This window comes from Cenococcum geophilum, assembly GCF_001692895.1.
Source record: "Cenococcum geophilum 1.58 unplaced genomic scaffold K441scaffold_26, whole genome shotgun sequence".
In the NCBI taxonomy this organism is placed as follows: domain Eukaryota; kingdom Fungi; phylum Ascomycota; class Dothideomycetes; order Gloniales; family Gloniaceae; genus Cenococcum; species Cenococcum geophilum.
The window spans coordinates 1,058,654-1,081,506 of record NW_027137584.1 but is presented as its reverse complement, the minus strand read 5'-3'; the positions used below and the strand labels follow the sequence as shown (position 1 = coordinate 1,081,506).

Genomic DNA, 22,853 nt, shown 5'->3' with positions numbered 1-22,853 from the left:
AATTTGTGATACCAAAAGCTTCCCACAGAATCGCTGCGAGATGCATGAAGACTGTGTCTCCCCAACGCCGAAGCGATATCACCAAAAGTCACACCATCGTGATTGCATATGATGTGTGCGGTGTACCCATAATACCCAGAAGAATCCCCGCTGTTAGATATCATCGCAATTGTGGTAACGGGAGGCTGCGTAAGATACATATCTAGAAATGGCTCATTCTTAGCAAACTTTGACAAAGGAAGTCCAGCATGTACGACCTCAAGTGTCGAATTAATTGTAGGGCAGAATTCGATGTTCGTGGAGTGCAGATATTCTAAAGTGGCTGCCTTGCATTATTACTGCAACAGCGGCGTTATGGTGGTTGCGCACCAGTAGATTTGGGGCGTTGGGGTCCGGTGGATCGCGAATGGGTCCGCTAGCGGCGGGGGCTGCTGGAGAGAAATGGAGCCATCAATAGCAGTCTTCCGTTTTCTACTAGCATATTCGCTGAATAGAGAACATCCAGCACTGGTAGACTTAGAAGAATATGCTTCGGAAGTTCGGACATGCGCAAAACCTGGTTCCGTGCTATTTCAGTGAGGCCGACTATTGCTGTGGTGGACTTTGGTAAGTCATCTTGGTAAACGGTGGCAGGATGGAGACTTGTCAAAGGAAATAGAAATGTTGGTAAGCTATTTGTAGTGGCCACGGGGTGAATTTAAGCGCTGTGAATCGCATTTTCCACCCCAACCTGTGCTATTAGAGTGACGACTTACTGACTTGGTGAATGTCCATTCTCGTTCGCCAATTTACACATACCACCCACTTAGAAAAACAAAACTTTTCACTGGAGCTTACAGGTCCACTCACGTCACTCTTCTTCCCATTAGATTCACTCCAGATATGTACAGGTGGGTACCCCTCGTCAAGGGGAGAGAACTCCATCCGGAAAGCCCCAAAGGCCGGTAAAAATCAATATTCGCCCCGCCATAACCTTCGTCCGAACATACCGTCGTGAGAAAAATCTAGCCGCATGGTTTGCTCAAGATGGACAGAGAATGGAGATAGTCTACCAAAAACGTTACCCGCAATACACGTGTATCAAATGCATTATGCTGATATCGTGTTTCAGAGGCACATGTAGCCAGCGGAGGTACGCACTGTCCGCGCTGGTATGTAAAGGGAACGCCTTCCCTGGTGAGCAGTGGAAAAGTTGATGGAACGGCGAATCTAATGTTGCATGGGTGGTTGGTAGTTGATAGGCCTCCTGAGACTTATTAGACACCGTCCATCTTTAGGCCCTGTTTGTGGAAGGAAGTGGTGGTTGATCGTTTGGTCAAAGGGCTAACATACTTAAACAGAAGGATGTGGGGTTCCGGTTCATGAACCTCATAGTGTTCCCAGCCTAGACTCTGTTAAGGAGCGGTCAGTCTCTCTAATGTCCGTATGATAACCTGTTCGGGTGTTCTTATGCTATACCTGAGTGATGCCTAGCGCTCTCCACTCCTCCTCCCACAGCAATTTCAGTGTACCTCGCGATCCGTCAAAGTATTCTTTTGGTATGGCTTTCAACATCTGCTTTGGAAGTTGCNCATGGCGGTATTCGTATTCATTGTCAGAATATCTAACGCGAAAAGAGGAGTTAGTTACTGAACTAGGACCATTGTAAACAACGTACCGTGCTGAGTAGTGGATCGCGTCAACAAACTCGTCCAACTTTTCTTTCTCCCCTTCAGAAAGCGGTCGGGGTTTTTTGTTGCGTCTTGTGAAGTCGATGTCCATGGAGGTCATATTGGGAGAATGTTGTGAATGCTCGTGTGCTACTATTGTGGGGTTTGGGCGATTTGTTGATGGAGGGGCAACTTCGGCCGGCGCGGTAGCAGGAGAGCGAGTCTGTTGAAGAGGTTGCAAGTAGAGTAGATGCAAAAACGAAATATCGAGGCAATAACAAAGAAATGCCAATGAGGATTCACATACAAATTCTCTGTTGGAGCAAAAGGTAGTGACTGTAAGCAAGAGAAACAACCTTGGGTTGCTTAGGATCGGCGGGTAGCCGCAGACGAAAATTACGCGATTTGTTACCCGGAACGGCGGGATTTGGCGAACCTAAACTCTGCTTTCACCTCCATCCAAGACCTTCACTTCACCGCTCAGTGGCAAAAGGCTACAGGAATTGAGTCTTCTCTTCCAATTGGTTGCCAGTATCATCCTGCTTGTTTTTCGATGAAAACCTAGAGGGTTCACTCTATTGATAAAATCAAAACGCTCGACTGGCTCTAAGTAAACACAAATAATATCATTGCTTCTTAAGCAAAAGCTTCAGGCCCGCAGTTTTCGTTTCTTCTTCTATCTTCAATAAACACAAAACCCGAAAGAGTAGTTTAAGGTGATGCTGCAACAGGCCTTGCTTTACTCCATTAACACCTACGAGAGTAGGGTATTCTTTAATCATTAAAAATGCCAGCGCCAATAACTATGCACCCTTGAAGAACCCATTTACCTCCAACACAGAAGATTCGGAAATGTGAAAAGTCAAAAATGCCACCTAGTCCCAGTGAACAGAGCTAAATTTTTCAAATCGCGCCAGCCATGCATTTCAAAAGGCCTCCTTAATTCCTGAAAACCTTGAAAGTTCATTTTATTACACCACAGCCAACTCAGTGGCCTCCCCTAGGCGCCTGACTCATATCTTGAATCCTTCTGACGGCCCCTCTAAGTAGCACGTACTTATCCTGTTTTGGATCATACGCGCCGGAAACATCCATGGTCATGCGTGCCTTGGTTCCTTTTACTTCAACCAGCCCTGAAACGACGATCGTGCCCCGTGGTGCCTCTAGTGGTGGAGGCTTCCAATTTCGAGATAAAGTGTGGGCAAATATGTGGAGCGCGGCTGATTGTGTAGGTGCTGTTGTGAACTCTGGAAGAGAGACCTTCTTTTCTTTCGGATTAGAGCCAGGTGCTGGTGTGGCGGAAGTTTCTTTCTGAGGGGGCGGAACAGGTGGCACGTTTGAGGGCGTTGCCGTGCGCTGGGCCGCGTCCGCATCTGCATCCGTTGAGCTTGTAGGCGATTTTGCTGTTCTAGCTTTGCCTGAGTGGATGCGTGGATGTTGGGCACTCTCTGCTGTTGATAAGCCAAGATATTGCTTAATCTGGCGCGTGTGTTGTGTAAAAAGGTAGCTGGTGCTGGCGTAGATAGAAGAGAAGACAGCCGTGGGGTAGAGAGCGCGATTGAGGCGGTGGTAGTTTAATTGGGTGACCGGACGGGTAGTCCATGCTATGTGATCATCGCCGATTTCAATACCAGACCGCTCGTACTCTATTGGGGGACCATCGGGAAAGGTTATGTCGAGCCAGTGAGCGCCAATGGTGATATTTATGTCACCCATACGTCTGGTGAAGCGCGGATCATTTGCTATTGTTGTGCGGACTATAGAGACGAGTTGATCTGAAGAAGCTTGTTAATATGAGAATTTATCTGCGGGGTGATAGCATGCCGTACCTCTCATTCTCGCATGGCGTTTATGGTCTGGTGCAATTCTCCTAAATTCCTGCCACTCAGGGTCAGAACCTTTGTAATAAGTCCTTGGCCTTGCTTTCGTCCAGCCTAGGGGTATAAATATGGGTTCAAGTTCCTCTTCATCTTCAACATCATAATCCTCAGCGTCGCTGCGCCCATTATTTGCCACTTGATCATCCTCGTCATCCACTGGTGGTAATACAAAATGCCAGTATGCGAGGAAGGCACCGCTATAAATCATTGCAGAAGTTACTCGTCTATCGAGATTATCAAGTTAGTTTTCGGGACAATGCACAGGCGGCATTTACGGACCTTCTTGTGAAAATGCGCTGCTGGAAGCGCACGCGTTGGACTTTTACTACATTGCTTTGATGTCGGGCTGCCTGCCTCAAAACTATAACAGGCGTCCGGCTAGCAAGCGAGAAGGCGGTCCGTACTGTTGATGGCCTGAACATGTGAAGGATTGCTCCACAATGAGACTATGGCTCTATGCAAGGGTATAAAGAGAGAGTAAGGACATGGAATTGAGGCTAATGAGAATGAGACGCTGGAAAAAAAAGATATATCTTGAAATTAAAAGAATAGAACCAAGTGGGTGGATGTGGTGGTGAAATGAAACTACGAAATAGCAGAGAATCTCGAAAGGCAGTGAAAGCAGCGGCGGCGTTGCGGAGCGGAAAGTCCCGTGGTTGCGCAGATCGAGGCTTCCTTTGACTGACGTTCGTTATCTGAAGCCCCCAGCTCTATCTGCATCACCACCACCATTCGTCAAGATGAAGCCGTCCTGGGGCTTCATTCTCTCATTGCTATACTGTGCAGCTTCGGCGGCATCATCTTCAGATATCGGTCGCGTTTATGTCTGGGATTCTACAACGAAAGCCGCGGGCAAACAGCTACCTTCATCAGTCAATCCGGAGACAGCTCGATTAATATTTGCCCAGAGGCTGGGGTTATCGCAGTTTCATAATTTAAAAAATGCGAATGAAGAGGTTATTCACCAACTAAATCAATATGGAGGAGCGCCACAGCAGCTTTTTGGTGGAGCTCGGGAGAGCAACAATGCGCATGCTATAATAATAGTCGAAGGAGTAGAGAACGCTGAAGGTGAGCACTACTTAGGCCTGCCATAATGTCCTTGCTAAAAAGGCATCCCAAAGAGATCATACCCGTGTCCAGCGGCTATTCTGAGTTTTCTATTACCAACCCGCCTCCGGCTTCCTCCAACGCCCGCTTGCTCGAGGACTTCATGCTTCAGGCAGATAGTCTTCCCGAAGTCCCAGATCCGCTGTTAACAAACTATAACTCTGATCTTGTTATTGGAGAGGAGTTGAGGGTAGCAGGACAGCCTAGTTCGATCAGTACTCACAATCATATAACGTTCCTACATATTGAGTCCTTAGAGGTTTGTATTACCCTTATGCTTTACTTATACGACTATTAACAACATATTCAGACTGTTGCTAAGACGTATGGACAAGCGACTTCTGTCCTCCAAACGACTTTTCAAGCACTCCTCCAGCAGGCCGAACGTGTCGGCTTCTCCCTCACTATAGTGATCATGCCTCCTTCTACTTCCATCAACACAAAGCGCTCCGCAAACTCCTATGACGTCTACCCTCTCCCTAGTCGTGCACAAAATCAGCCCCGCCGCCAGAATCCCGAAGCAATTCTCTCGTCACCAGCTGCACCAGAAGCTTCCTCCAACGTGAACTTCTCCACTAGCTTAGACACTAATTCTCCTCATGTCTACGCCAAACCTGTCCTTGGTATTCTTCCTTCCTGTTTTGACTCTCTATCGGCCTGCCAAATCAGTACCCATAACTGCAGCAGTCATGGCCAATGCCAACTTGCACGCAAAGGTGAACAGAGAGCTGGCGGTAAAGGTAAGTACAACGATTGCTACAGCTGCGCCTGTAAACCTACCGTCGTCAATAATGGTGACGGCACGGTTAAAACGACGCATTATGGCGGGCCAGCGTGTCAGAAGAAGGATGTTGTGGCGCCGTTTTGGTTGTTCGCGGGGTCAACAGTCGTGCTGGTCTTTCTTGTCAGCAGCGGGATTGGGATGTTGTATAGCATGGGAAGCGAAGAACTACCGAGTGTAATCGGTGCGGGAGTGAGTGGACCAACACGAAAGTAAGCCTAGGATGTGGGTTGAGTTGTATATTTGGACACTTGCTTCAGGATCTGTGTGAGCGCCATGCCTGTATCATCACGACTTGTTTGTTCCTCGTTACTCGGTTTGATGGCGTATATTGCTCGTATTCCGATCAAAGACGGAAATGGCATTTTCAATAATAAAACTGTCCACATTACCAATGGCAATGATTCAGTTTGGATATATTGCGGCTGAAGCAACAAGTAATACAACACAAGCCGATCATGAGTTTTATATACAGGACTCCTGGAGCAAGCTATTCATCATTCGCTCCAATGTGCCGTCAAACGTAAAAGTGAAAAAGCTTGGGATACCCCTCTGAACGCCCAAACACCAGCAATGCAACCCCACTATACCCGCTCGCCAGGATCAACGCACTCAGTTAGAGACTACTTAAGGTCTCACCGCTCAGTTCTTTCCCTTCTTCTTTTTCCCCTTTCCTCCACCCTGGGTTGGTGCTGCTGGTCCACCTGCCTCAACCAGCACTGCATCATCGTCACTACCGCCCTTTGCTGGGACTTGCTTAACATTGTTGGTGCTGCTACTTCCAGTGAGAGCTGGCTTTGCTGCTTCATCATCGTCGAGCTCTTTCATGAAGGAAGATTGGATATCAGCTTTCCTGCGTTCCCACCATTCTTTCTCCGGTGCTGCTTGCGCTTGGATTTCGTCAATTCGGGTGCGCATGTGGGCGTTTTGGGCCATTTCGGAGGCAGATTGAAAGATGGTGGCACCCCAGTTGGGAGAGAATGCGTTAGCCTGGGAGAATCAGTACTCTGATTTGTTGCACTATGAAGGGAGTGTAGTAGGGTATAAGGAACGGGGAGCAGGAGGAGCAGCGTACCTCATTAACAACATCCCTTAATTCTTCCTCAATCTCCTTCTCAGCTCTCTGGAATCTCTGCCATAAATCGTCTCCCACGCTACCCCTTTGTAAAAGCGTACTCAGCGCCTGCTTCGCATTTCGAATTTGAACAAGCCTGTGGATATCTTCAGTCGCCCTTCTTAATAGCGCCGCTTTCAAAACACTGTCGGGAACTTTCGGGGACCCAGCTTCGGGCTCGAGATGTAATAGGGTAAGGTAGATGTTACGTTGAAGGTTAGGCGGGAACCATGGAGCAAGCGAGGCAGTTCTTGCGGCTTTGTTTTTACGGTAGAGATTGCTGAAGACAGCGAGAGAGCCAACAAGGATACCAAGGTAGGCGAAGGGAATGCTGAGGGCGAGCCAGTCCACCATTTTGTGTGGTTAGTACCTCGCGGCGTGTGTTGCTTGATTTTAGAGGATGCACTGGCAGAGGAGGGGAGAATGCACGACGAGATTTATGCAACCGGCTGAAGCATTTGCGGCGAAGCGCGCTTGCATGGAAGAGTTGTTTGCGCCTGCGAATAGGGATTCTAAAATATAAAGTGCGCTGGGGCTGATGTTGGCCTTTGTCGAAATATTAAAGGCCAGAGTTTCAATCGCGGAGAAGGTCGAGCTCCGGCGGTGGCAGAATTTGGGCCAAGCCTCGGATTGACGTCTGCGAGCACCTACCACCCTAATTCGACAACCTTCCACGACTTACACACCCTCTACCTGGAGGGCCACGCGTTTTGCTCTGCCTAGTTCCTTCTCGCTCTATTTTCCTTCATATTTGTACTCTTTTTACTCTGAACCTTTTAATTTCCTATCCGACCCGAAGCTCGCATTATGATCCTCAGATTTGTGAGCCGGGACGGCCAGTTTCGTCTCACAGTCGAGCCCAACACCACCTTCACAGATATTATTCCACAGGTAGCTGAGAAGCTCCCTAAAAATATCGACATAGATTCTATAACTGTCAGCAACAAGCGGCAAGGCGGCGACTCTCGAAAACTTAGCATTCTCAAAGGCGTTACATTTGATCAGGTCGGCCTGAGGTAGGATGAGTCCCCTACAGTCAAAGTGTAGCTAATCACTTTGCGCCACGCAGAAATGGAGCGCAGCTATTCCTTGACTTCCAAGAACAAGAATTACTATCGAATGGCCATTCCAACAATTCTCCGATATCCACAACTACGTCCAACCGGTTGAACGGCAGAGCGGTGTCGCCTTCAGAAGAGCCAGTGGTACGCGTTCCACTAGGATCACCTACACAGCATATAAAAAATCCGTGGGAGGTTGTGAAGCAGTCTCCACTAGATGATAAATTAGACAAGCTCGATGGCAAGATACCCAGGTCGCGCGACCAGAAGATGTGCAGGCATGGGCCCAAGGGTATGTGTGATTACTGCATGCCACTGGAACCGTACTCACCGGAATATCTTTTGGATAAAAAGATCAAACATCTTTCCTTCCATTCGTATTTACGGAAGATCAATTCGTCGAAGAACAAACCGGAGTCGGGAAGCTCATATATGCCACCGTTAAGTGAGCCGTACTATCGAGTACGCCCAGATTGTCCATCCGGGCATAAACCATTCCCAGAGGGAATCTGCACAAAATGCCAGCCTAGTGCGATTTCACTCCAGCCGCAGGAGTTTAGGATGGTAGACCACGTGGAATTCGCGTCACCGGATCTTATCAATTCATTGCTAGATTTCTGGAGGAACTCGGGCTGCCAGAGATTAGGTTTTTTGTATGGGCGGTACGAAGAGTATGCTGAAGTGCCATTGGGAACGAAAGCTGTTGTGGAAGCCATTTACGAGCCTCCTCAAGTTGATGAAGTTGACGGTATATCGCTCGGGGATTGGGAGAACGAGAAAGAAGTGGACGAAATTGCGAGGTTATGCGGCATGCAGAAGGTTGGTGTTATCTTTACTGACCTCTTAGATGCTGAAGCAGGGGACGGCTCTGTGATCTGCAAGCGTCACATCGACTCGTATTTCCTATCATCATTGGAGATCGTATTCTCTGCCAGATATCAATCGAAATACCCAAGGCCAACGAAATGGAGCGATACCGGCAAATTTGGTTCCAATTTTGTCACCTGTGTCATAAGCGGGGATGAGGATGGTGGTATTGCAATATCTTCGTACCAGGTCTCAAATGCTGCAGTGGAGATGGTCAAAGCAGACATTATAGAGCCTTCTGCGGATCCTTCTGTGATGCTCGTTCAGAGTGAAGACGACAATGAGGCCCTTAACAAAGCACAATACATTCCAGAGGTTTTTTATAGGAAAGTAAACGAGTATGGTGCCAACGTTCAAGAAAACGCAAAACCGACCTTCCCCGTGGATTATCTTCTTGTTACTCTTACCCATGGCTTCCCGAATGAAGCAAATCCGCAGTTTGTGGGACCCAAATTCCCGATAGAAAACCGAGAGGTACTGGGACAGAGCCAGGAGCTTACCATGCTCTCTAAACAACTTAATGCGAGAGCAAACGGTTTGGCACTCAATACTACCAGTGGCCTCAACGCTGTGTCTGATTTCCATCTGCTCTGCTTCCTACACGGACTGGGAATCCTAAGCAAGGTATTACTCCCATATTTTACGCTATTGCATATAAATGTTATAACTAAATAATGTACTTCTTAATAGGAAGAAGAATCTCTTCTCTGCCGCGTTGCAAGTCAACACGATCTATCAGACGGTTACCAATTGCAGCACAGTTCTGGTTGGGCGACGTTACTTGCGATCCTAAAAGAAAGTGGTGAGCGACCCCCTAAGCGTTCTATCTCGTCATTACTTTCATCTCGCGACGCTTCATACGGTTCCGACACCGAACAGCTTGCTAAGAGAGTCAAGGGGGTTAGCCTGAGGTGATAATGGGTGCCGGGTGCCTTTGAGCTCTGATATCCACCGTCTTCTCGTCGCTATACTCTTATTTTTCTTGCAGGTTCGATCAAATAGGCTACGCGACGCGCGCTCATCTCACGGTATATCTCTATTCACCTTTCTAGCGGGGCATTTGTGTAGGAAGGCTGGGATGGAAGGGGATGGTTGGGTCTCAAGCTGCATATTAGGGAAAGGGGCGCTCAATAGCTGGTTTGTCATCCTGCGTTGGATGCGCGAGGCTTGATGGGACGAAAAATGTCTAAATAGATTCCGGTCAGCCTTAGAATAGCGCAATAATGGTGCCGGTTTCCTCGATTGAATTCTTTGGTAGTGATATTCCGTGAATTAATGCTTAATCCACGCTAATCCATAATTAGAAAGATAATTGGACTTCGAAAGCTTAAATTTCGCGTCGCGTCTTCTTTCAATACCACGACCGCATCATCAACCCGCAACAATTCGAAAAACACAATGGCCAATTTTTTTGATATCAAGGCACGACAAGCTGCAGCTGCAGCAGCAAGCTCATCTAAAGCACCTACTGTAAAACAAGAGACGAACCGATTGCAGCCATGGGTTGAGAAATAGTGAGTTTTCTTCAAATACTAGGAGTCTAGAAAAACCCGCGCAGAATACCTCAAGCATTCCCGGAACCTCCCTTCGCCGCTTCCATTCAAGTTTACTCAGTTACTCAAGGCACGCATGCTAACTGGCCCATCCGTCCGCCCTCAACAGCCGGCCCAAAACCCTCACCGAAGTCACAGCGCAAGACAACACCATCCAGATCCTCAGCCGCACGCTGCAGTCGACCAACCTCCCACACATGCTCTTCTACGGGCCGCCCGGCACCGGCAAGACCTCGACGATCCTCGCGCTCGCCAAGCAGCTGTACGGGCCCGACCTCATCCGCTCGCGCGTGCTCGAACTCAACGCCTCGGACGAGCGCGGGATTTCGATAGTGCGCGCCAAAGTCAAGGACTTCGCGCGGCAGCAGCTCAGCAATGCGCCGAACGTGAGCGTCATGGTGGACGGGCCGGACGGGGAGGGCGGCAAGCAGGTGCGGTATCGCGACAAGTACCCGTGCCCGCCGTTCAAGATTGTGATTCTGGACGAGGCGGACAGCATGACGCAGGATGCGCAGGCGGCGCTGCGGCGCACCATGGAGACGTATTCGAGGATGACAAGGTTTTGCTTGGTCTGTAATTATGTCACTAGGATTATCGATCCGCTCGCTAGTCGGTGCAGCAAGTTTCGGTTTAAGAGTCTCGATGCGGGGAGTGCGGTTTCGAGGTTGGAGCATATTGCGCAGGTCGAGGGCGTCAGATTGCAAAAGGGGGTTAGTGATGCGTTGGTCCAGGTGGCGGAGGGTGATCTGAGGAAGGCGATTACGTTTCTGCAATCGGCGGCGAGGCTAGTCGGGTCGATGGAGACTAAGAAGGGGGCTAATGAGGATGAGATGGACGTAGATGATGATGACACACGCGCAGTGTCTGTAAGAAGTATTCAGGAAATCGCTGGCGTAATTCCGATCGATGTCCTAGAAGGGCTGCTTGACGCCATACATCCTCGGATTCCAGGGAAAGTGCAGTATGATAAAATATCGGAGGTGGTTGAGGATATGGTTGCGGATGGGTGGAGCGCGGCGCAAACTGTTGCGCAGCTGTATGATCGAGTCCTTTACGATGAAAGGGTTGGAGATCTGCAGAAGAGCAAGATTGCAATGGCATTTTCGGAGGTGGATAAGAGGCTTGTGGATGGTGCGGATGAGCATTTGGCGATCCTTGATTTGGCGTTGAGGATTGCAGGTGTGTTGGCAGACGGGTGAGCGGGAGCTTTGCTGGGGATCGCTGAACAGTTTTGATTTGAGAATTGGCTCTATGGAGTATACGGCGTAAGGAGTAAATGGATTCATGGAAATGACAATAGTCATTGAGAAGACGCCGCAGCAGGTTCCATGCATACAGAGAACTACCTAGAAGCAGCTCACGCCTTGATCTTAAGTATAGAGAGTTGTCAGCAGCTACGAAACTTATCAACACCTCATCCATATGAAGATAAACATTCACCAAATAGTCTACGCAATTTCAAACTGTTAACAGTACTTGACTAAGACGAGAAATGCCTAGGCCTATTCTAACGCATATTCTTGCCAATTGACTTCTTGGCATATAGGCAAGTAAAAGACATACAGCTATACACACGTTTGACCAGTATATCTGAACTTAGTATTCTGAAAACTACTTTTATAGGCCTTTATTGTCTAAAGTGGAGGGGATGTAGTTGATGAACTTAGCCCAATAAAAGCCTGTTACCGTGCAATTAAAGAGTATAAAAACAAATGATAAGTTCAGAGAATTGTATCCCGATAAGCAGTACTGTGTTGTATAGCCATACCCTCCCGATATCCCAGCCTGAGGGTATTTAAGAAATTCCACCACTACCAGTCATACGGTAAGTCTATCGACCCTTCACATTCATACCCTTATGCCTTTCCCTCCCAGTCAATAATTCATCAACCCTTTCCATAAGATGCATACCCATTTACTCATCCTTCCCCGCCCAATCAAACACCAACTTGACCCTTTGAACGTCGTCTCCCTTCCTCACAACCACATTCCTGACATGCCGCCTCTCCTTCTTCTCTGCGACCTCGATTTCCTGGAAACCCCAAACCTGGTGCCCCGTCCAACCCTTATCATCATTCTCGACATAGCTCTCAACCATCTCGCCCTCCGCAGACTCTGGCAACCAGTCCTGGCGCAGGAACTTCTGATCCTCGTCCGCCCCGTTGAGGTCCGCTAGCTTAATCCAGCGGCTACGGCCCTTGAGGTCGCCGAAGAGGTAGTCCGAGTGTGGGCGCCACTGGTAGTCGAGGGTGCGCAGCTCGGTGGTGCCTTTGATGCCGCCGGTGATGGTCTGCGTAAAGTCGATGTGGGTGATGGAGGGGTCCTTTTCGTCGAAGTACTGTTTCAGGTGCTGCGTCACGGTGGCGAGACCGATCGCTTTGCGGAGGAACCAGCTGACGCCTTGTAGAGCGAGGACGGAGTCGGTATCGCCTGAGAGGGACTTATTCTGGAGGAGGGTTAGTGGGGTGTGGCGGAGGGGGTGACGGGGGGAAGGGAGAGGCACCATGACCCAGTTGCCAGTGAGATCTCCAATCTTTACGGATTCGGGGGCAGCCATGTTTGCTATATTGAGTTTGCTATTAGGTTTTGTTAAGGTGAGTGTAGGGTCAATTGAGGTGGGGTAAGCTCTGATAGTAGGCAGAGTACGCGGGGCAGGTAAGCAAGGCTGCAGATGAGACGGTTAAGTAGTGTGCAGGAGGGCCTATTCAGGCAATTGCAGGTTCCCCAGACTGTGGACTTCACATGNACCTAGCAGCAGCTGCCCGCGGTTCATGAGATGCCTAGGCAAAGTCTGAAGCGCGAGCTACCTCTTATCGGTTAACGGAGCACAGACGACAATGCGGCCATCGTGTCCATTTCTAGACAGCTCCGTCACTGACATCCGTCTCGGCATATCATGGCATATCTTTTTCGGGTGAAACACGAGGGGAGTTCATCTCAGCTCTGATCGTTGCCCTAAGCCGAGGACTCGCATGTGGATCTAGCTTTGGCCTGGTGGACTGGAGTAATGGTACGACTCTGCTCCAACATCGCGCGAATTACCGCTTTTGTTACACATCACCGCGAATTCAATGGGTGCATATTCCACTTGAGATTCATATATGCTCTGCCATCATACTTCTTTATTTGGATTTTGAGATTTATAACCTAGCCATTTTCGAACTTTTGGTCTTAGTTACGAATTTACTCTGGTCTATATTATGGACCTACTTCTAGGCGTAGGAGTAAAGACCCAATAAGACAATCTGAACTTAAAAAAGCCACACCAGCTTCCAAAGCGTATGAAATCAACACATCGTACAAAAAGTCGTGTTTTTACAGAGAAACTTATCCGAAATAACCGTGTTTAATGTGGATTCCTAAACAGAACCGCACCTTCGTTGGTCCGGACAAGACCTTCTTTTCCCGCACAATGAATCAATTAACACCACAACAGCACGTCTTCCCAGAAAAGACGGTTATGATTGCACAAGGTTATTACAATATTTTTTCAGTAGATATAATGAGACCTAGATTTCTTCCAGTCAGTGACATTGCTAGCATTTCCGCCAACATCTTCTACTCATCAACTCCGCCGTTTTAATCGAAAAGGCTCGCTGTCCGGTCTCGATATCCATTTTCCCACATTAGATATATGCGCAGCACGACAAGAAAGAATCTGTAATGCACAAGCCAGACAGCGGAACTTTATACTAGTCCATCATTCACTGTCAGCTATTTCTGGATTGAGGCATACTTGCATTGAGTATAATGGATGGAAAAAACTTACCCTATCCCTCGCCCGTACGAACGTCTGCACGCCTGCACGCCTGCACGCCTGCACGTGGCTCTATAGAAGCTCTATAGAAGCTCTACACGAAGCTCTACACGAAGCTCTACACAAATTTTTGCAAAAGCTCTACCAAAAGCTCTACTGAAGGCTCTACCAAAGGCTCTGCGAGAGCTCTGCCTACGCAGTGAATAGAGTATGTAGGGTCTAAGGAGGTTTCCCCCTTGAAGCTCTGCTCGAGGCTCCGCACGAGGCTCTGCTCGAAGCTCTACATCAGGCTCTACACGAGGCCTACTTAAAGCTCTGCATGAGGCTCTACATAAACCTTTATATTTAGGAAGACTTCAAAGCAGTAGATTTGTTTGTATCTTCTGCGGAGCAGGGAGCCGCGCGGCACGATAGAGGTATAGGATTTGCGAAGCAAATCTGTACCACCTAGTCTAATATAACTAGAGCTTTAATAGCAGTGGATTATAAGATAGAAAAGGTATTATTAATATAATAGATAGGTAGTCAAAGCGGCCGGTAAAGAAATAAACGGTATTAATATAGTATGAAGGTAAGTTAATACCACGCTAAGACTTACAATAGACCTATATTAAGGGCAGGGCAATAGGAAGAACAGTAGGGAATAATTTAGGCGTCGTTAGGTAGGTTTTCCTATATTAACTCTCTACCAAGACTCGTGATAGTTACTAACTACTACACTAGTTAAATTTAGTTGCGACAGGTGCCAAAACTTTAATATTAATTCAATCAATTTAATTAATTGGACTCTCTGCTTATAAAGCTTTCAATCTAACAGATTCAAGGCCTCAATCGAGTTGAGTTAATTGATTTGCAACCCTGATCTTTTAACGAGATAAGCCGCATATATTAAGACATGGACCGGTCAGCAGGTTGGTTATCCTCCAAATGGGGGAGGTAGCGGCCTAGAACATAAGTCTATCACATTTCCAATTCCATATGGTTGTTGGTTGATATGTTCTAAATATTATTAGGCATTGAAAACATCGGTATGATTTCATAAATGCTATCACGTCTTTGCTGTAGCTGACGCTTCGTCTAGTGTGGAAAGACTTCAACCTCGTAAATATCGTCGGTTATCCATTCCACATTACGCAATGTATAACCTTCAGTGGTGTAGCCGGAGACTGCGACAATAGTCTTTTCGAAATATTGGATGTAATCCTTGAGAATTTCCACGGAACTGGCGCATCGAGCTATGCAGCGTATATTGTTGGCCGGAAAATAATAGGTCAGGAACTCGTGTGTCGATTAATCTATGAAGGAAAAAGAGATTATATATACATGAGATAGGCGCAGGCAACAAAGGAGGGTGGTAGGCAACAGAGACAGGGTGATGGGTAATAGAAACAGGGTGGTAGGCAAATCCAATCTTGGTCGACATATATGGACTGCTGTGCTGCATCTGGAGGTTGCCAAAGGGTTTCCATTGAGAATATGAACGTGACTAGTTCCGCGATAAATGCGATTGCAGTGAGCTATCACTGTGATCGTATCTACAATACAGCTGGATTTACATGCAGTTAGCGGTATTACTAAGAGTAGACCAGTATGGATATGTATATGAGGTGTAGTGGGGATTTATCTCCCCACACATTCACCGCAGATTTATAATATGAATCAGCATTAAGTTAGCTCCAATGGTTCTAAACTCAATCTACAGAACCCTTTACTTCAAAAGGACACGAGTATCTCGTGTCCTTATTTCAACTCCACTTCTCATTGTTCGCCCGCTGTTTCCAATTGAATCAATACCCAAACCCCCAAACAAGGATGTATATCCCCTAAGATACTGCCACCCCTCTGTCCTCGCCTCTTCTACATATCTGCCATCTTCGGTATAACTATAAGACTACAGATATTTGAAACAGAGAGTAACGCTTTGGATGACATCAACGAGATCACCGAGAATGAATAGTATTGGTACTGCGGTTATTGGCACGACTAGCATTCATTTAATACATAAAGCAACGGTTGTCAAAAATAATATAATTATCAATACATTTGCAAGATAAAATCATTAAGAGAAAAACCATAATTCGAAAAGGGTAGGAACCAACATCAACTCGTAAAAGTCGACCTCGATCTTAGTTCCGCCAAGGGCAAAGGTTGGGTAGTTGATTCTGTTAATGTATCGAAGGGCATATTATCATACTTCTCCCGTATAGCTCCCAATAAGATCTTCTTGAACATGTCCTCTCCAGCAAGATTCGGGTTAAATCGAGTGGTATCAACCATCTGTATGGCAAGATTTAGGTCAGCATGCATATGAAATGAGTGAGGAATGCGAAAGTCATCTTACGTCACGATCTAGTTTGTTATCCTTCATGATGTGGTCGTCGATGTACGAGAAAAACTGCTCGGCTTCGGGGTCATTACCAAGCTGTACAAATTGGATCCCGACCTGGTGGACCTCTGCGAGTTCATTCTCCAATTTCTTCGCGACCTGGACGATGAGTTTCTGGATGTGTCCTACATTATCGTCCGGGGGACCATCTGTGAGGATGATGATGTTATACTTCTTTATATTAGGGTCTTTTTGAAAACGTCGCAAGTATGACATCAGATGAGCATGAAGACGGCTGTATGTTGGCGTGGTCCCATTAGGTCGTACTTGTTGGAATAGCTGCACGACTTCTCTGGCAGACTGGACATTTTCTCTATTTTTCTCGGTGGCATTAAAGAAGTGAATATCAATGCCGTCTTTGTCGTAATAAACCGCACGTCGGGCCAATTGAGCCAGTGCTTTGGATGCCATATTCCATAGACCACCAGCCATGGACCCAGAGTCATCAACAAGTATAACAGTGTCATAGTCTCTAAGAAGAGCATACACATCCTCATCTCCCGATGAGGGCTGTGGTGGTTCCCAAGGGGTTAGCAAGTCCGCATCCAAGATGGACTGAACTTGAGCTTCATCGTTAGCTACTGTAAGATTGGAAGCAAGTTCAGCAAGATCGGAGACGCCCAAATCCAGGGCGACCGAAGAAGACATAGCCCTCTTGATGATATCCGCAAACGCATTCATGATTGGCATGAATCCCGGCTGCATTTCATTAGCGACACGAACCATATCCGTATGGGTCGCGTTGACGGCATAATCTTGGGGCCGATAGGGATATTCCAAGATCGCCGACTGTTTCGTGACAATCTGCAAGGTGGTGAGCTTTGGCAATGCATTGCAATTTTGTTTGACCTACTGTACGTCCAGAAAGCTGTTGTGTCTCCCAGCAACTCATTACCTCTATGGCAAACTCGCCACGGTATCCTCCAAACCGATCTTGAATTTCTGGTAGTTTATCGCTCTGCGGGCGAAGGTCTTTGACAATCCTCGTAGATGGACCACCTCCAAAGGGGATAATTCCATCAAGAAGTTTAAGCAGGGGATAAAAGGAAGCCGCACTTGCTGAGCCTTCGTGAGGAACACCAAAGAATAAGCAGCCTCTGATTGGGTTGATGAATGAGGTGTCGCCTTCAATCTTTGCTTTTGTGTTCCCTTTAATGGCTCTGAGCCTCTCATCAATCAGTTCGCATATCATCTAGCACACATGAGACATAATTCCATCAAAGTTCCAGGATTTAATGTACCTGTTTGACCACTATGCCGCCAAGACTGTGGGCGATGAACGCGAGAGGTCGGTCGGGGCACTATGTGTATAGATTAGAACGACGTCTTGTATTAGGGCAAACCTCTACCTACATCACCACGCTCTGATTTCAAATCAACCAGCAGGTTCCCAGCTGGATCAGTTACATCGACCATGGCCCTTTTCACAAAGAGGTTGGAATTGTATCCATAGACCATGATACGTGGATGTATGCCTTGCTGCTCCAGGATATCTGGTAGAAAGTCGCGGAGCCACTGGACTTCACGCTTTCCATCAGCAATGCGAGTGAATGAGGCCCATGCATGTCCGCCGAGGCCGTGAACGGCAACGATGCTGCACTTATTAGAGGGGCATTTGAGGAAAGTAGAGGTTTGAACTCACTCAATGTTCGGCCCTTTAGGCGAAGAATAGACGGTGGTAAGACCCAGAAAGTTGGTATCGATATTCAGGATACTTTTCTCGAATCTATTGACAAGGAACTCTTGACCAGACAGAGACAAAGCCTGCTTAGCGCCATCCTCAGAGGCGAAACTGACCACGGTCGTCTTGCTTTGTCGGCCAGCATATGTGCAAGGATTGCCGGGATTCTCGACGCGGTAGTTCGGGTTTTGCTTTGCCCGGTTGTTGAACCAGGTTCTAACGTTATCAGACGTCGTCCCAGGTGGGAGGTTGTTGACCCGGACCGACCAGAGGGAACTTGCCGATACCATAGCGAGGCTCAAAGGTAACGAGACAGCTCAAGTACCAAGTTGCGAGGGGTTGGATCCAGGCAAACTTTAAGGCGCTCAGAAGCCTTATAAGCCAGCCCATGAGGCTCCGCAGTCGACTGATGGGTGTACCATCGTTCAGCTGGGCTGAAGCAGAGCTGCCGGATGCGGAGAGAAGGGTATAATTAGTGATTTGTTGTGCCGCTTTGATCCAAATGTGTATCTCACCGGGTCTCCGGTTTCGAAAATGACGCAAGGCTGAAAGTCAGCCTTCTAGGTCGTGGACCACTGAGGCAGCGTGGCAAGCGCACTCCTTCGTGCGGCTGACAATTATTCTACATCTTGTGTTCATTCTGAAATTAAATATAGTATGCGTTATTGGGTTCTCGTCGCACGTAGGATGTATCACTACCTATAAGTTACTGTCGAACGGACACGTCAAGAAGGAGAACTCTGTCGAATTGATGTAGGCTGTTAAGTCAGTCAAGTGAAGTAGCCGAGACACCCCTAATCTATACCCACATAGGAAACAGGACGACGATCGCAATTAGCGCGTCGTTCGACAGGGTGCTCCGTATTATTGTCCGGTAATATGCTACCGAGTTTCAGTCTAAGGACGTATATCTGAATTATTCGCGATGACGTTTTCGAAAGTGTTGAAATTAGTTTCGCATTTCCATATCATCACAACAAGGCTCTCAGAGATCACATTCTCTATTCACTCTACACTCTTTTCTCAATCGAGTCTGTGATTAGGGAAAAAAACTTGGTGCAGTTAAACGATACTGGTACCTAGGAGGAAATCTGCGGCCGGCCCCTGCTTCTCATTCTTAAGACCGCTGTATCTTCGACCGACGAAAGGACCGTACTACTACATTTAATTCTTATGTCTGCTTTACCTTAACCCTGACACCTTTCGTATCCCACTTTGAGTAGGGGACAAGGTACGCATGTGCCATCTCGACATCGGACACATCCGTCTCGAAGAGCTCGAATTCGAATCGGCTGAAAACGGTGGCAAAAGCGATATAAAGCTCTGCTAGTGCGAGACTATTGAAGAAAAAAAAAGGGAAGTAAGGGTCAGTTGAATTCTTTTCCATGCGAACTGAGTTGTATAGAGAGAGCGTGTGTGAAGAGGCTCAGGGAGGGTTTCTCGGGGTCGATACAACGAGAACTTACTTGATTCCTAAACATTGCCTACTACCCCTGCTGAACGGAACAAAGGACCTCTCCAGTCCTGGGTTCTTAATCCACCTCTCTGGTCTAAACTCCCTCGGACTCGGGAAAATCGTCTCGTTCATCAAAACGTCGACAGTCGTCATGGACACAGGTGTATTCTTGGGGATGGCCCACTGCCCGTACCGAAGTTCCGTTTCTGGTGCCAATCTCGGGTTCCGTGTAGAGACGCCATGGGCCAGGCGTACGGCTTCGTGAACACAGCCGTTCAGATACGGGAGCACTTCGAGCTTGTGCCAGTCCGGCACAGCACCAGCCTTGACACCCGCAGTCCGGAGTTCCTCGTGCATCTTCGCGTAGATAGTCTTATTAGCTGTGATGTGGAAGCTACCGACAGTGAGTGCCCACGAGGTGGTGATGAGCCCGGCCGCGACGATCAGCTGAGCCTCATCACCCAAACGAGCGTCAGTTTTCTCCGAGGCTGGTAGGTCACTGTTGAGGAGTTCGTGGAAGATGGTTGGGTGAGAGACCATCTTGTGGCCCTCGTTAATCCCCTTTCTAATGTCTCCGACTTTACGGCCCAAGTCCTGAAAATGGGATTCATGATTACCACCATCTTCTTAGATTCTGATAGATTGAGGGAGCAAGAACCGAAATGGCTTACCTTGCGAAGGCCCACAACCGGTTGGAGCGCTGGCTGAGCTAATAAAACGAACCAGTCAGGCAATCTATCCAGGATCGGGAACACGATTGGGAAATGCAGTGCAAACTGTCCCGTGGTATAAACGGCTACCAATGCTTCATGAAGTGTATCCTGGAAATTTGGTGAGTCAACCTGGTTGTACGATTTTGCGAAGGCGTATTCGGTGATAATGTCGGTCGTCACGGCCATCCAAGCACGATTCAATGGCACAACCTGCCCATCCTTTTGATATTGGGCAATCTTCTGGCAGAGTTTCTCCAAGTTTTCACGAATAACAGGCTGGAATTCTCCAATTCGTTTAGCAGAAAACATGGGATTTAGCGGCTTCCGCCTCAACCGGTGGACATCATGGTCGATGGTTGAGAAACTATCACTCGCGTAGCCAAATCTCCCTGAGAAATAAGAATACTTATCACGGCGGCCATTGCGGGAATAGATTTGATCATAGAACTCTGGATCGTTTATATGAAGTTCAGTTGGTGTTATTCGGATGATCGGTCCTGCAAACGGCTCAGGTCGCTGTGTCAGCCATTGGGGCAAAAGCAAATCCATTTTAGTACAGCCAGCCCAGTAGCTACGTTACTGAGGTAGGAACTTGTAGGAATGGGAAAATTAGAGGCATGCAGACCATATTGCTTATGCAGCTCCTGAAGGTGGGTCGTGAATTTGCCTTGCAGGAGCACATCGTAGTAGAACTCGTACCAGTTACTTAAAGCAGCGAGCTTGGGCCCGGGAAATTTTGCCAAAGGATGGAAAAAGAGACGGTACAGGTACAGGCTAGCCAGATAAACGATGAGTGCAAGGTTGGCTGGAAACCACAGCCACAGTAGGGAGACTCTAGCATCCATAATGCGGAACTAAATACGATTAGTGGAAGATGGAGAAGAGGCAGAATAGGATTTTAAAGGCAAACGCAAGTTCAGTAACGTGAGGAGATAACAGTTCTTTGGCAGCGTGGCAGCCTGGTCGACGGGGGGTCGAGACCCTCGGTTTCGGCAAGCAGCTGCATCTGCAGCACGGCAATTTGCTCCATTCCATGTGAGCTTTATCAACGCTAGCTGTGCCGAGGGACGGATTGCAGCCACATTACGCAGCCGTTTGAGGAGCCAGGATCTAACGAAGTGCTCCCGCGTAACGTGGTTAACGGGGTTTTGACCGCTCCCTTAGTTTTGACCGCGCTAGCGTACCGCCTACTACTTCAAGTAAAGTTTTGTTGTTCTGCCAAAATATATGTTGTCGTGCTAAGGCTTACCTAGGCGTGATAGATGTAACGTAGGTAAAGTTTTGATGTTCCTTTCGGTCAAAACTACGGGAGAGGTCAAAACCCCGTTAACCACGTTAGTAGCTAAATATCCGAGGCACCCTAGTCGCCTTCACCCGGTCTTCGACGTTCGCTCATAGGCCAATCATGTAGTTCCCGAGCTGCGTATCCTTTCCGCTTCAAGCGGAATGATACTTTTTAACTTAATAAAATCAAGCCTATTGAACGACTTCTACTTTTCAAAGAGTAAATAATTGACCCTTTCTGTTAACGTAGTCTGCGGGCAAGTGGGCCATGCGGGCATGTGGGCCACCCCACCAAGCTACCGAGGGCAATATAGCGAATTAATCAACCACGAACAATTGTATTCGGTATAGCTATCTACTGGCTAGTTGTCTGACGTCTAGGACATGTACGTGCCGTGTGTTCTAATGATTTGCACATGCTGCACTTGCGTGGTGCTCGTTGCGGTCGCTCAGCCGCTGCCTCTGCTCCCCCCCCCCCCGCTGCACCTTCCTGGACAGCTTGTGCACGAGAGGCCCCTTCTGCTCCTAATAAAATACCCCCCCTAGCTATATACGTGCACTTCTTTACCCTCTTCCTTTTCTGGCGCTGATTTTCCATGCGTAGCTTCTTATTTTCGCTTATAAGTAGCACAGCGCTTAACATTGCCATTTCACATCCCTTAACAAGCTGGCTAAGAGCTTATTCTATTGGACTTAGTGGGCTATATGTACGCCGTTTAAGATAACGCCTAATTAGGGCTGTCTGCTGTTGTAGGCCAGTGATATTATGAGGCGTTTTAGCTGCCCAAGAGGCATTTAATGGCCGACGTTGCGGTGGTGGTGTCTAATATTCGGCATGTAGTAGCGATAGCACGCAATCTGGATCGTATGGGACCAAGCCAGTAGCTGCGAATCCTGCCTGTATATTATTCCGATGCAGTGCTACCTGTCTAGCCTGCCTATATAGTAGTAGGAATTTGTATTTATCAATATGGTTAATACCGCGGGCTATCCCTTAGCACGTCAATTCGGGTCCAATTGTTATCGATAAGATCCAGCCAATCAGTTGAGCTGCATTTAACGCCCGTACTCAGGAATACGAAGCTTTTGATAGAGGCCAAACTCCATAGTATTTTAATATATAAGCTTATTCTTTGAAGTTGAGTCGCTCAATATGAGGTTACTAGCACTTATCCTTTCTGCAGAAATTCTAGCACGATTAGAAGGCATTGCGGTAGGTATTTGATTGCTAAAATCATATAGATGTGCGTTTTTGAAAACGGTGTTCCCGCACGGACCACTTACTCGTTGGACCCTGACGTGCTAAGGGTTATATAATCTGTTTAATAAGGTTTCCGTATAATTACTTAAGGACCGAGAAACAGCCTATATCTAGTGGCTGCAGTAAATATAACGAATGCGCTAGTATACAAAGGACGACTATCTGATGATCCAGACAGAACCGATCAAATTTAGGTGATACGTGGCTATTATAGCCATCTAGTACTAGCAGCCGATGCGTGCTAATAGTACGATCCTTTATATACTCGTGGAATAGATTTAGCCAGGCTAGGCCAATCTT

General features: G+C 47.6%; 9 protein-coding genes across 9 annotated transcripts; 3 read left to right on the top strand and 6 right to left on the bottom strand.

Annotated features, from left to right (window-relative positions):
• Positions 1-730: 730 nt before the first annotated feature.
• K441DRAFT_661412 (CKS-domain-containing protein) lies at positions 731-1,998 on the bottom strand. Its single transcript, XM_067648868.1, has 4 exons — positions 1,658-1,998; positions 1,459-1,603; positions 1,333-1,391; positions 731-1,246 (listed from the first exon to the last, which is right to left on the bottom strand). The coding sequence occupies exons 1-4, from the start codon at positions 1,768-1,770 to the stop codon at positions 1,210-1,212; spliced, it is 354 nt and encodes a 117-aa protein (XP_067503018.1). The 5' UTR covers positions 1,771-1,998; the 3' UTR covers positions 731-1,209.
• Positions 1,999-2,636: 638 nt separating this feature from the next.
• On the bottom strand, positions 2,637-3,737 carry K441DRAFT_565648 (uncharacterized protein; the record flags this gene model as incomplete). The annotated part of the gene is made up of 2 exons (XM_067643712.1): positions 2,637-3,424; positions 3,479-3,737. 2 exons carry the CDS (start codon positions 3,735-3,737, stop codon positions 2,637-2,639), a joined length of 1,047 nt encoding a protein of 348 aa, XP_067503017.1.
• A 532-nt stretch (positions 3,738-4,269) lies between these two features.
• On the top strand, positions 4,270-5,636 carry K441DRAFT_687724 (uncharacterized protein; the record flags this gene model as incomplete). Its single annotated transcript, XM_067652117.1, has 3 exons — positions 4,270-4,600; positions 4,654-4,898; positions 4,950-5,636. 3 exons carry the CDS (start codon positions 4,270-4,272, stop codon positions 5,634-5,636), a joined length of 1,263 nt encoding a protein of 420 aa, XP_067503016.1.
• A 426-nt stretch (positions 5,637-6,062) lies between these two features.
• Positions 6,063-6,897, bottom strand: K441DRAFT_565527 (uncharacterized protein; the record flags this gene model as incomplete). The annotated part of the gene is made up of 2 exons (XM_067643708.1): positions 6,063-6,410; positions 6,496-6,897. Coding segments are annotated over 2 exons (750 nt in total), but the record flags the coding sequence as incomplete, so codon positions are not given.
• A 444-nt stretch (positions 6,898-7,341) lies between these two features.
• K441DRAFT_564975 (NPL4-domain-containing protein) lies at positions 7,342-11,214 on the top strand (the record flags this gene model as incomplete). Its single annotated transcript, XM_067643677.1, has 5 exons — positions 7,342-7,550; positions 7,604-9,086; positions 9,153-9,292; positions 9,767-9,976; positions 10,125-11,214. 5 exons carry the CDS (start codon positions 7,342-7,344, stop codon positions 11,212-11,214), a joined length of 3,132 nt encoding a protein of 1,043 aa, XP_067503014.1.
• Positions 11,215-11,593: 379 nt separating this feature from the next.
• Positions 11,594-12,789, bottom strand: K441DRAFT_661407 (uncharacterized protein). The gene is made up of 2 exons (XM_067648867.1): positions 12,519-12,789; positions 11,594-12,461 (listed from the first exon to the last, which is right to left on the bottom strand). The coding sequence occupies exons 1-2, from the start codon at positions 12,570-12,572 to the stop codon at positions 11,931-11,933; spliced, it is 585 nt and encodes a 194-aa protein (XP_067503013.1). The 5' UTR covers positions 12,573-12,789; the 3' UTR covers positions 11,594-11,930.
• A 1,861-nt stretch (positions 12,790-14,650) lies between these two features.
• Positions 14,651-15,390, top strand: K441DRAFT_722927 (glycoside hydrolase family 28 protein; the record flags this gene model as incomplete). Its single annotated transcript, XM_067654078.1, has 3 exons — positions 14,651-14,753; positions 14,863-15,016; positions 15,173-15,390. Coding segments are annotated over 3 exons (423 nt in total), but the record flags the coding sequence as incomplete, so codon positions are not given.
• Positions 15,391-15,872: 482 nt separating this feature from the next.
• Positions 15,873-16,806, bottom strand: K441DRAFT_565638 (uncharacterized protein; the record flags this gene model as incomplete). The annotated part of the gene is made up of 2 exons (XM_067643710.1): positions 15,873-16,049; positions 16,114-16,806. The coding sequence occupies 2 exons, from the start codon at positions 16,804-16,806 to the stop codon at positions 15,873-15,875; spliced, it is 870 nt and encodes a 289-aa protein (XP_067503011.1).
• Positions 16,807-18,796: 1,990 nt separating this feature from the next.
• On the bottom strand, positions 18,797-20,853 carry K441DRAFT_612779 (cytochrome P450 family protein; the record flags this gene model as incomplete). Its single annotated transcript, XM_067645627.1, has 4 exons — positions 18,797-19,176; positions 19,306-19,889; positions 19,967-20,505; positions 20,634-20,853. 4 exons carry the CDS (start codon positions 20,851-20,853, stop codon positions 19,011-19,013), a joined length of 1,509 nt encoding a protein of 502 aa, XP_067503010.1. The 3' UTR covers positions 18,797-19,010.
• Between the last annotated feature and the right edge of the window lie 2,000 nt (positions 20,854-22,853).

What these genes read in the sequence shown, in the direction of transcription:
- K441DRAFT_661407 (XM_067648867.1), bottom strand. Translation starts at nt 12,572, where the DNA reads ATGGCTGCCCCCGAATCCGTAAAGATTGGAGATCTCACTGGCAACTGG. An exon ending in TCACTGGCAACTGGGTCATG is followed by an intron (nt 12,462 to 12,518) that starts GTGCCTCTCCCT and finishes ACCCTCCTCCAG; the next exon opens with AATAAGTCCCTCTCAGGCGA.